General features: G+C 40.8%; 1 protein-coding gene across 1 annotated transcript; it reads right to left on the bottom strand.

Annotated features, from left to right (window-relative positions):
- Positions 1-11,211: 11,211 nt before the first annotated feature.
- Positions 11,212-12,153, bottom strand: LOC118584627 (olfactory receptor 2B2-like). The gene has a single exon (XM_036188894.1). It carries the CDS (start codon positions 12,151-12,153, stop codon positions 11,212-11,214), a length of 942 nt encoding a protein of 313 aa, XP_036044787.1.
- Between the last annotated feature and the right edge of the window lie 3,412 nt (positions 12,154-15,565).

Genomic DNA, 15,565 nt, shown 5'->3' on the forward strand with positions numbered 1-15,565 from the left:
GTCAAATGGTACAGCCTCCGGGTCCCTGGAAGAACACAAAGGGTTAGTAAGTGGTGAATGTGATTATTGGCCGCATCAGTTAGTTATGAACTGACAATGCCAGAGAGTTTCTTGCATTTATAAGCTGATCCTGTTAGGTTTGAAAAATAGACTGACAAAAGGTTAAGCATCTGTCAAACCTTTCATAGGTGTTTATGGATTCCTATGTAACAGTTCATAGCAAAGTGATTTCAAGTCACAGCACTGTATGAGTTTCTAGAGCAACAGAGCTTCTCCTTTGGGGTTCCTGTTCCATGGATGGGTCTTCTGGGGTCTTTCTACCCAGATTCCTGCTGTTGGGGGGGGCATATAGATATTGTTCCTATTATTTGAATTCACTTAAATCTCTCCCCAGAATCAGTGGGAGTGTCTGGTTGTAGGCATTTGTTACTACTTAAACCTTGTTTCCCCATTATTCCTGCTCTTCCTTCAAATAAATCCAGATGTTATGGCATCTATCTAGAAAGTTTTGGACACAATGTCAGGAGACTTGTCCTCTTAGGCTCATGGTACAGAATCTACACAGGATTGTTTGCTGGTGTGATAATGAGGCTGGCAGGCCTGGCTCATCCACCCCAAAACCTCTTTTGTAACTAGTTTCATTGCCCTACAAAATGTGTCCTGTGCTCTGATCTTCAGGTTCCTCCTTTGTAGGACAGAAATACAAATGCATTTTCTGGCCTGTTGAGAATCACAGGGTCACTCCACTCAGCCTGATCCTGGTAGGGAACACAGTAGTTCCAAATGGGTCAGTGATACAGATGGTTATGTTACAACCCTAACTGTTGGCTTCAATCCCAGGGGCCAAGACATTATCTTCTGTGTAAACTGTTTGGCAGTGCATGGTCCCCAGGAGCACAAGTACTGGGCCACAGGAGCACAGGTGCTCGGCCACAGGAGCACAGGTGCTGGGCCACAGGAGCACAGGTGCTGGGCCACAGGAGCACAGGTGCTGGGATACTTTGCGTGGATTGAGAAGAATCCTAAATATCTTAGAAGGAGTGATGTAGCAAGTCCAGCATATAAAATAACAAATCCCAAAGAAATCGCCCTAAGAAACTGTGTTCAAAGTGACTTTATCAATTTGAGAATGTATTTTTATCAGTTTTATCCGTAGTCATTAAATATTAGCAATGGGTATTGATTTCCCCCACTTATTCTAAAATATTTACCCCTTCCTCTGCTGGGATTTTATAAAACAAGATAAGAAATACTATTTCAATGTATTTGTGTGTGTGTGTGTGTGTGAGTGTGTGTGTGTGTGTGTGTGTGTGTGTGTGTGTGTGTGTTGGTTGGTGCTTGTTAGTACACACAAATGCTGAAGCACATATAGGAAGGTCAGAGGGCACCCTGGGCTACTTTTGTCTTTGACTTTGGTGGGGACCAAATTTCTCTTTTGTTGTTCATGTTATATAAGGCAGACTAGCTGGCCCTCCAGATTGAGGCCACTTTCCTATCTGTGTCTCATCTCCCTAGAAGCACTGAGATTCTGCAGAGCAGAGTGTGCTCTAACTAAAGTGTTTTTCTGGGGGGAGGGGTTGACTCAGGTCCTCACATCTATGCAATAAGACATTTATCTGCTGAGCCACTTTCTCATTGTCTCAGTATAGTTTTTATTTCTGGAGTTATGGTCTCATGTATCCCAGGCTGGCTTCAAACCCGCTCACATTCTGTTCCTGTGACACCTCCTTGTTCTATGTTTTCCAAATTACCTCATTTTCTTAGGAGAAAGTCTTTCAAGTATGATGTTTTCTAAATTTGTAAACAATAAGTTTTTCTCCACAGACAACTAATAAAAAGAAGGTTTTTCATAAAAATTTCTCTTTGAAGAAATGAACCCTGAAGGCAGAAGCTTGGGTTTCTATGCTACTCCAGCTTAGCTAGCTTTCCTGACAGCCCAGATCTGCTGGAGCCACAAGCAGAAGGGACAGCTGACCTGCTGTGAAGGCCATGATCCCCACCGAGATGACAAATGTCTCCTAATGCTCAAATTCTAATGCAAGTCTATTGAGAAATTTCTTATATATTCTACTTACCTCTGATTTAAGCATGAGAGACAGAAAAATTTGTTTTGACTTCCAAAACGCCTGGCATTCAAACAGAATTAACTCAAAAGGCACAAATATAATGCCATTTCCTTGTACTGGTCATACACTTGTTCAGGTGGAGTGGATTGTTCTTTAGTTGTGCTTGCTGGAAGTCTCAAGGTCTGCAGTCAGAGCAAACTGGATGGTGAGCAGGATGCACAGGTGATGCCCAGGAAGGGTGGTTCTGGAGTTGATTCAATTACACTTCAGAGAGCCGTTCACTATTTTTTAAAGAGATATTTTCTGGTTGAATTTAGAAAAAGGGGGAAAATACATTTTTCAGCCAAATCCTGAATTAGGCTTCTGGTAAAAATCTCAACACTGTTCCTCCCTTTATACTATCCGTAGGGGCAAACCAACCTCCTGATCCAATGGAAGACAGGAAGGAGATCTAGGAAGGGACGTCACTCTTTCATTGTTTGGTTCAGGATAAACATCTCCAGGGACCAGTTCCTTAACTGTGTGACACTACAGCAGTGATGATGAGGAACAACAACCACCAGAACATCTGAACAACTAACAACTGCATTGTGTGCCCAAAAGGGCTGTGTTTACACTTGTAATTTCTTATTCAATGAGTTCCCTAAAGTCATTCCATTACTGTTGTTCTTTTTCCTTTAAGTTTTTTGTTTTGTTTTGTTTTTTGAAACAGAGTCTGGATAGATACCCCAAGCTGTCCTAAAGATCAGGCTCCTCCTGCCTCGGTCTTCCAAGTGTTGAGATTAAGGAGTATGTCTTCAGTGGATTCACAGGGCTGTGTCTCTCCATATGGATTCACAGGGGTGTGTCTCCATATGGATTCACAGGGCTGTGTCTCCATATGGATTCACAGGGGTGTGTCACCACATGGAATCACAGGCATGTGTCACCACATCTGGTCATCATTTAATCATTTCTATCAGGAATAAGAAAATTCATTTTATGTTCCCTAAGATAACATCTAAAAGCATGTTCTCATACCATTTATTTCCACCCACATCAGGAAAGAGACTATTTGACCAATCTTGTCCAGTTGCTTATTAACTTTGTCTATTATGTATTTCATAAAAGAAAAATTGTGAAAACGTGTATTTATGTGCAATATATGCAGAATGTCTTTTCTTTCCTGGGTTCATTCTCTCTATAAATGTAACGAAAGTAAGCTCCAAATGGAGGTCCTTGGATGCCCATCATCCTTGGATGAAGTAGATTGGTGCTGCCAGGAGCAGACGTGTCTCACTGTCATAAGAACCTCGGGTTATAAACATCTTAAATGTCATATTCTACTGGTCTTAAAGTGCTTGACAGACACCTATCTATCTAAATATATCTGTTTGACCTTGAAAACAATACCTAACATTGTTACAAGTTTGATTATTATAGATGGCTTTTCTAGTAACTTGTATTTCTTAATTATACATTACATTTCAAAATGAGCTGCATAAGCACAAAACCCCAAACAAGAATAGAAACATACATACGTTATAACAAAAATAACTTCAAGTTTGTATCAATATAGCAAAGTCTATACCAATGTAAAATATTTGAGGTTAATAGTCATCTTTTTATCCTATATTCCTATATCACCACTAAATGATGACTAATATCCAAAACCTAATGAGTAACCCAAAACCACCCACCACACCTCTTGAGAATTTGGGCATCATGTCCTCTAGACTGCTCCCTGTGGTCCAGGGATGAGGACATCTTTAGGAGACCCTGAGAAGATTAAGATAATGGTCAAGTCCTGGGAGAGCTAACTGTTGTCTAGTCTTGGTAAGGTTGGAAAATGTAGGACTTACCTGAAGTCTGGCTGGAGTAGTCTGTGGGGCTGGACCATCTCTGTCAGGTTTTCTTTTGGGTCACCAGCCAGTGCCCAAATCATGGCATGAAAAATTGTTATTTGTAGTTGGAGTTTTCAGTCGCTCAGACCCAATCAAGAAAGCACACAGAAACTTACATTGTTTAGAAACTGTATGGCCATGGCAGGCTTCTTGTTATCTACTTCTTCTATCTTAAATTAACCCATTTCTGTTAGTCTATACTTTGCCACATGGCTTGTGGCTTACCAGTGTCTTTACATGTTCCTTTTCACGGCGGCGGCTGGTGGTGTCTCTCCCCAGCCTTCTACTTCCCAGAATTCTCTTCTCTCTTGTCCTGCCTATACTTCCTGCCTGGCCACTGGCCAAACAGCATTTTATTTTTACAGAGCGATATCCACAGCACTTCCCCTTTTCTTTTTTCTTTTTTTTTTAAAGGAAGGTTTTAACTTTTATATAGTAAAATTACATATAACAAAACAATTATCAAGCAAGAATTATAGTTACATTATTAAAGAAGATATCCTATCTTATATTGGTGAGTCTAAGGTTTTATATCTAACTTATCTTTTATCATAACTAAGCGAAATTATAACATTCTAGTCTCCAACCACATCAAAGACCTCAGAAGGATATAATATTACCTGAGAACCGGGAGAAGGATGCAAGCAACTTTCGGGAGTCTTGCAGGGTAGACAGAGACAGCTGGCAGCCTGAACAGTCACCTAATGTTCCTTTGTAATGTTGGGCCATTTGTCTTTGGCCCACAGGGCTAGAGTCTCTCGGTCACTTCTCTCAGTGTCCTGTAGAATGTCTGGCAGTTTCCTCTGCGAAGCAGGAACCTGAAGGACCATTTTGTCAAGCAAAGTTCAGTGGTCACCTTTCTATGGGCCCTGCATGTCCAGTCGATCAAGCAGTCCAGGCAAGAACAGTTTCTTGCCCAAATGGCTATTTTTGCCAAGGTGAAGATAAGATATGAAGTGGCTTTCAATACCCATCCTCCTCTCTGAAGTAAATCGGTGCTGTTAGGAGCAGATATGTCTCACTGTCCAGAAAGTCTAAATTTTAAAAGTATTTTAAATGCCATATTCTGTAGGTCTTTAAAGTATTTGAAGATTACCTATCTATCTGAAATATCTCTATGTATACCTAGAAGACTTAACTAACATGGCTACAAGTATGATTATTATAGATGACTAATTATTAATCTATTTTTAATTATCCATTACAATTTAAAATGAGTTATATAAACATAATACATTAAACACGAGTAGAAATATATACACAATATAACAAAATCAACTTTAAGTTTGTATCAATAGACTAAAAACTATACCATGTAAAACATTTAAAAAAAGTTATTGTTCTTTAGAAGTTCCTTAATCTACCCTTCATCCTATCATATCTATATCATATCCCCTTTTTATCTTTAGAAAGAGATTGCATAAATAATCAACCAGTTTTAAATAAAAATGTTGGTTTTTCTCTGTACCACACCAGAGGGTTCTTCTGACTTGGGAAACAAGAATCTCTTAACCTTTTCTTTTAGCAATATATCTGGGTTTAGAGAAGGAGTGAGCCAATTCCATCTCCAAAGCCAGCTTGATAATTTTGGGAATGTGGGCGTAGTTTCTCTTACTACTTCCTGATGGAGGGGGGCGCTGTATCTTATGGGGACACAAAGAAAATTTTAGGATTATGGAGTAGTCCATGAGGGTAAATCTCTGAGCAGTTGCCTTGAAACCATTCTGGATGTTGGATCATCTGGGCCATGGTGTCATCAGAGACCTTTCAGGTGGTCTTGGCTGATCAAACCTGATGTATCTTAATCTGGAACAAATCCACAGCCTCTGGCTTTCTGTGGAAACAAAAGCAGAGACTCTTTTCCAAAGCAACATAGCCTTATATCCAAAATTTGAAGTCAAGGTACCTTTAAAATTTACATATTTGTTTAATTCAACAGCTTTTACGATCAAATCTTTTTCAGCAGTTAAAAATCCCAAAGACAAGACAAACCAGATTCTCTGTGTAATATCCATCTTTGTCAAGACTGAAACACCGCTGTGGCTGCTGGATCCGCCCACCTCAGCTTCCCAACATGGCAGTGGTACAGTTTACCACCAGCTCTGGGTCTGGAGCCATGTGTACCATCAACTATCAGAAGCAGTTCTATCAAAGCAGCGCATAGCCTAGAAATCTTTTCTTTTAACTGGCAAAGGCTAAATCCACCATGCAGCAGAGCAAAGTGCTGCTTGTAGATTCCTCATTCCTACCAAACGGCAGGTCAGACGCACACGCCAGGAACCAGCCATAGTAGCTCAAACCAGCAGACTGCCACTAACTTGAGACAACTAGGAAGCTGTTTTTAGCTCCGTTTTAGAATCTTTTTTGTCAGGTTTTAGGTGGAAACTCTTGCCAATACGTTGGTTGCCATTTGTAGTTGGAGTTTTCCTGCCTGGCCCAGTCCAGACAAATCTCTCTTACCTGCCAGTCCCACAGTTGCTCAGACCCAACCAAGAAAGCACACGGAAACTTACATTGCTTACAAACTGTATGGCCGTGGCAGGCTTCTTCTTCTATCTTAAATTAACCCATTTCTGTTAGTCTATACTTTGCCACATGGCTTGTGGCTTACCAGTGTCTTTACATGTTGCTTTTCATGGCGGCAGCTGGCGGTGTCTCTCCCCAGCCTTCTACTTCCCAGAATCCTCTTCTCTCTTATCCCGCCTATACTTCCTGCCTGGCCACTGGCCAAAAATATTTTATTTTTACAGAGCGATATCCACAGCAGTTATTAGTTATGAATGCTCAGCCTTTTCTTTGCTCTTCTTCTAATGTGTTTCTCTTTATCTATGATTTATGTGAGGGCTTTTTACCTTTCTCTTTTCTGTCTATCTTCTATGGAGTTTCCTCTGTGTCTGGCTGCCTGGCTTCTGGCCACAGGCATCTCCCTTTCTTTCTCCCTTACTCTCATTCCTTCCCTCTCTTTCTTCTCTCCTTCTACTTATTCTCTCTGCCTGCCAGCCCTTTCTACTACTGCTCCCTACTGCCTAGCTATTGGCTCTCCATCTTTTTATTAGACCAATCAGGTGTCTTAGACAGGCAAGATGAAACAGCAACATGTCTTTATATACTTAAACAAGTGAAACATAAACCAATGTAACACACTTTTACATAGTTAAAGCAATTTCCCACAACATGAACAAATGTAACACATCATTGCCAAGTTACATAATAATCCACAAAACAAATGTCATTATGAATCCTCAGGGGACAGGGGATGAGACATTTAACTGAATTTCCCATAGAGGAAGAAGAAATGTGACATAGAACCAAAAGTGTTCTGGAGTCAATCAATAAGACATGCCTACAGTGACCACTAGTTAAAACAGGCAGAGGGGCTTCCCTACTCTTTCTTACTTTCCTACCACTCCTGAGTGAAGCCGTTACTGATACTATGATTTCAAAAGTATGGACTCTAGAACTTTAAAAACTAACTTTTGTTGTTTCAATGCATCAAGAATTGGACAACATATTATGGTGGCTTTGGGTGATGAATACAACTGATTTTTTCATTGAGTCCAAGATTTTAACTTCTGGGAACTAACAGAATTCATCCTATATTGTGGTTGCCAGAACCATAGACCTTTTGGATTAGAAGGGATCTTACAAGCTGTGTAGTCTGACATTCTTCCTATATTGTGGTTGCAAGAACCATAGACCTTTTGGATTCAAAGGGATCTTACAAGCTGTGTAGTCCGACTTCCCTCCAGGATTTGTGAATGTCAGAGATATTAACCCATTTGTGCCACCCATATCTTATAGTGTGACATCTAGGACAAGAATTAGAACAGATTCCAGCAGCTCTGTTCTCAGATGACAAGCCATCAGTCCAAAGTCTACACAACACCCAATATGTCATACCTTCATTTTCTCTGTTTTATTCTTTGGTCATTCACAGACGTCAATGTATCAAGTTCGATTTCACTGTAAAAATATTTCTAAAAAAAGAACTGATATAGGAAATCATTAAGTAGATTTTAATTTGGTCTTTATTTTATATGCATTTCTATTTTCTAAGATTGTCAGAAATGGTCCACTTAATTAGCATGGTATAGCTTCAATAACTTTATGAGTGCTTTCTTCTGTAGTACTAAAATTAAATTCTTGATTTTTACCCATTGGTAGGGATTCTGCTCTTTATGAAAGAAACTATATTTCATGAGCACCCTTCCAATACTGATGTCAATGACATCAGGACAAAGCAAGTCCTACTCCATGCTGAACAAATCCATGCCTTAAAAACATCTTCAAGAGTTTTGAAATTCTGATTCCTTAATTCGTCACTCACTCCCTATTCTATGAATTCATTTCAGTTGCAAAATAGATTGATTAAAGTGAAAATCCCAGAGCTGAAACCATAGTGTATTAGTGTTTGTCTTAGTTACGTTTCTATTGCTATGATAAAAAGCAATGACCAGAAGCAACTTGGGGAGGAAAGGGTTTATTTCATCTAATGCTGGCTGGTCCATCACCCATGTAACTCAGGGAAGGAATTCAAGGCAAGAGACCAGAGAAAACTTCAACTACAGAAATCAGAGGCAGGAGCTGAAGCAGAAACCATGGAGAAACATGTATTGCTGATTTGCTTATAATGCCTTGCTTACCCTGCATTCTCCTGTCATCCAGGACCACCTGTCCAGGAATGGCAATGCAAACAGTAGGTAGGGCCTTTCTACATCAATTGAGAACTGAGAAAATGTCCTACAGACTTGTTTACAAGTCAATCTTATGGAGGCCTTTTCTCAATTAAAATTCCCTCTTCCAAGGTATACTTAGGTTTATGTCAAGTTGACAGAATCAACCAACACAGTGTTATTATCAGTATGCTATCCCAAGTCATGTTCTTATGGAATTTGTTGTCAATCATATTTCAGTATCTTGTAGTGTATGAAATGAAGTAGATATATGTATATTGATTTTTGTTAAAATTTACCGGCTCCTTTCTTGATTTTATTCTTTTTTCATACATTTTTAGAAAAATTTTCTCTCATTCTATTTTCCTTTTTGTATCATTTATTCTTACGTGTATTGGTGTTTTGTCTGCTTGTTTATCTGTGCACCTCCTTTGTGCCCATTACCTACAGAGGCCAGAAGTTCAGAAGAGGGCATCAGATCTCCTGGGACTGTAGTTATAGATAGTTGTGTGCAGTCAGGTATACACTGGGAACCAAAGAACACTAGTTGCTTTTCCAGAGGAATGGAGTTTGATTCCCACAATCTACATGGTGTGTTACAACTGTCCTTAACTCTAGTTCCAATGGATCAAATGCCTTCTTCTACCCTCTATGAACATTGCATACACACGGTTCATACACATTTAGGTAGACAAAACACCAGTACACATAAAAACTAAAATAATATTCTTCAGTACCTTGCTGAGTTTCAAAAGCCATATGGAACATGTATGAATCATGGTATGTTCTACCTCAAGGAAGCTAGTAAAGATTTGATAAGCATTCTTTTTGCATATGAAAAGGGAATTAAATAAGTTGTGGAAATCCTTGTATGATGAGCTTTCATGAGATCACTTAAACTGCAAGTAGTGCTCTAATGGTTAAGGGAGAGAAATGTACGGACTGCAGAAATTGTTCAAATTGCCAACAAGAAGTTTGATTCACATTGTAAAGTCCAGCTTCATTATTTTTATTTATTTATTTTTGGTAGATGAGATTGAGTTAGATGTTAAGATAAGTAGAAAGTCAAAAATAAAAGAATGGAAGATTTGATTAGAACTTTACAAATTATAATTGAATGTTTTAGTATACTTGGTGTTTCTTAAATAGTATTGTGTGTACTTCTGTTATGGAGCAGAAGCTATAGACAGTTTGTAGAATTATGCTAGATCTATATTTGTCAGAAAAAATAGCACACTTCTGATTTTTGTATGTAGATGTGAATATTCACGTGTACTAAAATGTATAATTTCTGTGGAAGAGATCCACAAACATGAATTTTAGACCCTGAGATGTCTAAGAAACCTTGCCCAGCATAAAAATGGTATAAAGCCTGCAAATGTGAAGCTTGTAGGGTTAGCAGATTGGGAGGATCATAAAAAGACACTTCCTGTGTCATGGAGAGCCTTCAGCTTTAGAGCTACAGGTCTGGCCCCTTCACATGCTCCAGACGTTCAGGGATGATGTGGATGTTGGGGTAGGATAACTATAGCCCTGGTTCTGGGACTGGGTGGTAGCTGGGTTGCTCAGCTTAACAACTTTCCCTTATCATCACCATTAAAGTGAGTTCTCCACCATTGCTGTGGGTAGCTCACACAATAAAGAAGGCAGCAAGAATCAGGGCCAGTTCTCCTGTTTCCTGCCCTCAGGGATGGCTCACCCACACCCACACCATCAGGGACAGCTCTTCTGTTTTGCCCATGAGAGGTGCAGGACCCACTCTCCCAACTGCTGAGGTTGGTAAGGGGCAGGTCCAGCTCTCCTGCTCTCATGTCCCAGAGGCCAGCTCTCCTTCCCACCTAGGGTGGGTGATAAGCAGGGTGGGAAGAACTCATTGATGCTACCACATCGTAGATGTGGGGGTGTCATCTCTTCTGTTCTCAATCTGGACCACTGGCTGCATACTCACTCCCTCACACCCCTGGCAAAAGTGTTAGCTCTGGTGTGCAACCAGGCAAAGTTTCATGGCCCACTATCCTGTGTGTTGCAGCTAGTGAGGGGAAGGGAGAGGTCTCTCAAGGCAACAACAGGATACCATCAAGAGTAGATCCAGTGAGGTCCCATATTGAATGTGTAGTAGAAGCCAGAGTCCTTCAACCAGACCAATGACTAATTGCAATGAACATTTCCAAGTTGGGATGTATGGATTAGTGGGTATAACAGTGTGACTCACTGTGTCACACTACAGCATCTGCACAGATGCTGTTATATGTTAATATGTGTTTTTTGTTTGTCTTTCAAACTTTATTTTATTTTTGGGAGGAGGTTGCAAGGGGAAGAGGTTGAAGAGCTGATAGGAAGGAATGGGGGATGAATGATATCCAGTTGCATGATGTGAAATCCACAAAGAATCAATGAAAAGATTAAAAAAATAGTCACATCTCAGGATTTGTGAAATGAATATACCTAGGCAGCAAAACAGTAATAAAAGTTTGTGTCAGCAAGATTTTATTTGAGGAGGATCATCATAGTATTTCCGTAGGGAACCAAACAATATAATTCATCAGGAAGTAAAAATGTATACTAATAGTGCTGTTATTTGGGCAACCCTTATATTTTAATCACAAAGACCCTTGCTATCAACCTCTTAAATGCTCCCTTTACCTCTTTGTTCCTAAGGGTGTAGATGAGGGGGTTCAGCATGGGTGTGATGATCGCATAAAAGAGGGACACCATCTTCCCCCGGTCCTTGGAGGCAGGGGATGGTGGCTGCAGATACATGTAGATGGCAGTACCATAAAAAAGTACCACTACAATTAGGTGGGAGCCACATGTCCCAAATGCCTTTCGCCGACCTTCAGCTGACCTTATTCTCAGCACTGCTTGGACAATAAAAGCATATGAGATAAGGATGAGAGTCACAGGTATTAAAAGAAACAGCATACTGATAAAGAACAGCTCTGCCTCATTTGCCGTTGTATCCACACAGGACAACTTGAGCAGGGCAGGGACTTCACAGAAGAAGTGATCCACTTCCTTGTGACCACATCGTGGCATCTGAAGAGTCCATGTAGACTGCAATACTGAGTTGCTGAAGCCACTGATCCAACATGCAGCTGCTAACTGGAGACAGCGCCTGTGGTGCATGACGACTGAGTAATGGAGAGGCCGACAGATGGCTACAAACCTGTCAAAGGACATGACGCCCAGGAGAAAACATTCAGTGCTACCCAAGGCCAGGGAAATTAAAAGCTGGGCCACGCAGCAACCATAGCTGATGACCTTCCGGGTGCTGCATATGTTGATGAGCATCTGTGGGACTGTGCTGGTGGTGTAGCACAGGTCCAGCAGGGACAGGTTAGTGAGGAAAAAGTACATGGGGGTGTGGAGTTTGGCATCCAGGCGGGACACAAGAATGATCATCATATTCCCAAAGATGGTCAAGATATAGGACACAAGAAACACCACAAAGAGCGGCAGTTCCAGCCATGGCCGATCTGAAAACCCTAAGAGAATGAATTCCTCTGAGATGCTCTCATTCACCAGACTCATGTCAAATGGTACAGCCTCTGGGTCCCTGGAACACAAAGGGTTAGTAATTGGTGAATGTGACTATTGGCCGCATCAGTTAGTTATGAACTGACAATGTCAAAGTGTTGCTTGCATTCATAAGCTGATCCTGTTAGGTTTGAAAAATAGACTGACAAAAGGTTAAGCATTTGTTAAACCTTTCATAGGTGTTTATGGATTCCTATACAACAGTTCATAGCAAAGTGATTTCAAGTCACAGCACTGTAAGAGTTTCTAGAGCCACAGAGCTTCTCCTTTGGGGTTTCTGTTCCATGGATGGGTCTTCTGGGGTCTTTCTACCCAGATTCCTGCTGTTGGGGCATTTAGATATTGTTCCTATTATTTGAATTCACTTAAATCTCCTCCAAGAATCAGTGGGAGTGTCTGGTTGTAGGCATTTGTTACAACTATTTAAACCTTGTTTCCCCACTATGCCTGCTCTTCCTTCAAATAAATCCAGATGTTATGGCATCTATCTAGAAAGTTTTTAGACACAATGTCAGGAGACTTGTCCTCTTAGGCTCATGGCACAGAATCTACACAGGATTGTTTGCTGGTGTGATAATGAGGCTGGCAGGCCTGGCACATCCACCCCAAAACTTCTTTTGTAACTAGTTTCATTGCCCTACAAAATGTGTCCTGTGCTCTGATCTTCAGGTTCCTCATTTGTAAGATAGAAATACAAATACATATCTGGCCTGTTGAGAATCCCAATGTCACCCCACTCAGCCTGACTCTATGGGAACACAACTTTGTGCTGAATGCTGACACAGTGATACAAGGACAAAAATGCCCAAAGATTTCCTTGGAGCTTCTTTTCCAAATGTCGTGCAATTGGTTATGTTACAACCCTAACCATCAGCTTCAATCCCTGGAGCCAAGGCACCATATCTGGAGTAAGGATGTTATGTCTGTGTAAACTGTTTGGCTGTGTCTGGTCCCCAATAACACAGGTGCTGGGCCACAGGTGTCAGAGTGCTGGGATACTTTGGGTAGAGTTAGTCGGAATCCTAAATATCTTAGAAGTAGTGATGTAGCAAGTCCAGCATCTAAAAAGTATGAATCCAGAGAAATTGCCCTAAGAAACTGTTGTTCAAATTGACTTTATCAATATGAGAATATATTTTTTATCAATTTTATCCATCGTCATTAATATTAGCAATGGGTTTTGATTTTTTTCCCTCAGTTATTCTAAAATAACTCCTCTTCTGGAATTTTATAATGATGAAATAAGATATTGATTTCCCAGGGTTCAAGGGGGCTTTGTTATGTGTGGCGTGGGATCTGATGGCAAAGATCTACGCATACTATGTTCTTATGTCTGTTAACTTTATTCCTCTAAGACAAAATTCTATCCATTCAGCTGTAGCTCCATCAGGCATTCAAGGCAGGAATAACTCTAGACATACCAAGCTCTATATCCATCTACTCTATTTCTCTGGGATGAATTCCTGTCTCCATAACTACAGTTCCATCCAGCTCCTTAACTCATAGTCCAGCTAACGACTAACTCCTATGCTTTCAGCCTCATCTTCGTCCTCTGTATCCTCTTTCTTCATCTCTACTACTCTCTACTCCTGGCACTCAGAAAACTCTGCTCAAGATCTGCTTACCCTCTATGGAACCTCTGTTGTCTTCTCTTCTCTCTTGCCATGCTGTTCTGTCTCTCTACAGAATATGTCTGCCTTTCTTTCCCTGGCACCTTGTTCCCTGCTCCTCAGGAATGATGTTTTATCTCTCACCTTGATATGCAAAAACCTCTTTTGTTCTCAGTCAGTTGCTCTGGAGAACCACTAGGCCTCCTCAAGGCAGGGGATGGCCTGAGCTTCATTAGCACAGGAAACACAGCTATGTGTCTCCTGCCAGCTTGTCTCCTAAGCTCAGCAGGGAGGTAGTAACTTAGTAGGTTCAGCAGGTCTGGGGAGCTGAACTGTTTACCAATTGGTCTCAGCACTCCAGGATTTCATAGAAGAAGACAGCTGGAATATTAAAGGCTGGATAACCCCAAATATCCATAATAAATGACTTTGCCTTTTGACAGACCCTTGGCAGGTCAAAGGTCAGCTTTAATACACAGCTGAATCTCTATGATATATTCTTGTAGGCCATAAGAATAAGAAATAATGTTTCAATGCAGTTTCGTGTGTGTGTGTGTGTGTGTGTGTGTGTGTGTGTGTGTGTGTGTGTGTCCTGGTTGGTGCTACTTTGTACACACACATGCGGAAGCACATATAGGAAGGTCAGAGGGCACCCTAGGCTACTTTTGTCTTTGACTTTGGTGGAGACCAAATTTCTCTTTTGTTGTTCATGTTGCATAAGGAAGGCTAGCTGGCCCTCCAGATTGAGGCCACTTTCCTATCTGTGTCTCATCTCCCTAGAAGCACTGGGATTCTAAAGAGCACAGTGTGCTCTAACTAAAGTGTGTTTTTTGGGGAGGGGTTGACTCAGGTCCTCACATCTATGCAATAAGGCATTTATCTGCTGAGCCACTTTCTCATTGTCTCAGCATAGTTTTTATTTCTGGAGTTATGGTCTCATGTATCCCAGGCTGGCCTCAAACTCATTCACATTCTGTTCCTGTGACACCTCGTTATTCTGTGTTTTCCAAATTACCTCATTTTCTTAGGAGAAAGTCTTTCAAGTATGATGTTTTCTAAATTTGTAAACAATAAGTCTTTCTCCACAGACAACTAATAAAAAGAAGGTTTTACATAAAAATTTCTCTTTGAAGAGATGAACCCTGAAGGCAGAAGCTTGGGTTTCTATGCTGCTCCAGCTTAGCTAGCTTTCCTGACAGCCCAGATCTGCTGGAGCCACAAGCAGAAGGGACAGCTGACCTGCTGTGAAGGCCATGATCCCCACCGAGATGACAAATGTCTCCTAATGCTCAAATTCTAATGCAAGTCTATTGAGAAATTTCTTATATATTCTACTTACCTCTGATTTAAGCATGAGAGACAGAAAAATTTGTTTTGACTTCCAAAACACCTGGCATTCAAACAGAATTAACTCAAAAGGCACAAATATAATGCCATTTCCTTGTACTGGTCATACACTTGTTCAGGTGGAGTGGATTGTTCTTTAGTTGTGCTTGCTGGAAGTCTCAAGGTCTGCAGTCAGAGCAAACTGGATGGTGAGCAGGATGCACAGGTGATGCCCAGGAAGGGTAGTTCTGGAGTCGATTCAATTACACTTCAGAGAGCCGTTCACTATTTTTTAAAGATATTTTCTGGTTGAATTTACAGATATGGGGAAAATACATTTTTCAGCTAAATACTGATTTTTGGCCTCTGGTAAAAATCTCAACACTGTTCCTCCCTTTATACTATCCGTAGGGGCAAACCAGCCTCCTGATCCAATGGAAGACAGGGAGGAGATCTAGGAAGGGACGTCA

Source organism: Onychomys torridus, chromosome 5, assembly GCF_903995425.1.
Source record: "Onychomys torridus chromosome 5, mOncTor1.1, whole genome shotgun sequence".
In the NCBI taxonomy this organism is placed as follows: Eukaryota; Metazoa; Chordata; class Mammalia; order Rodentia; family Cricetidae; genus Onychomys; species Onychomys torridus.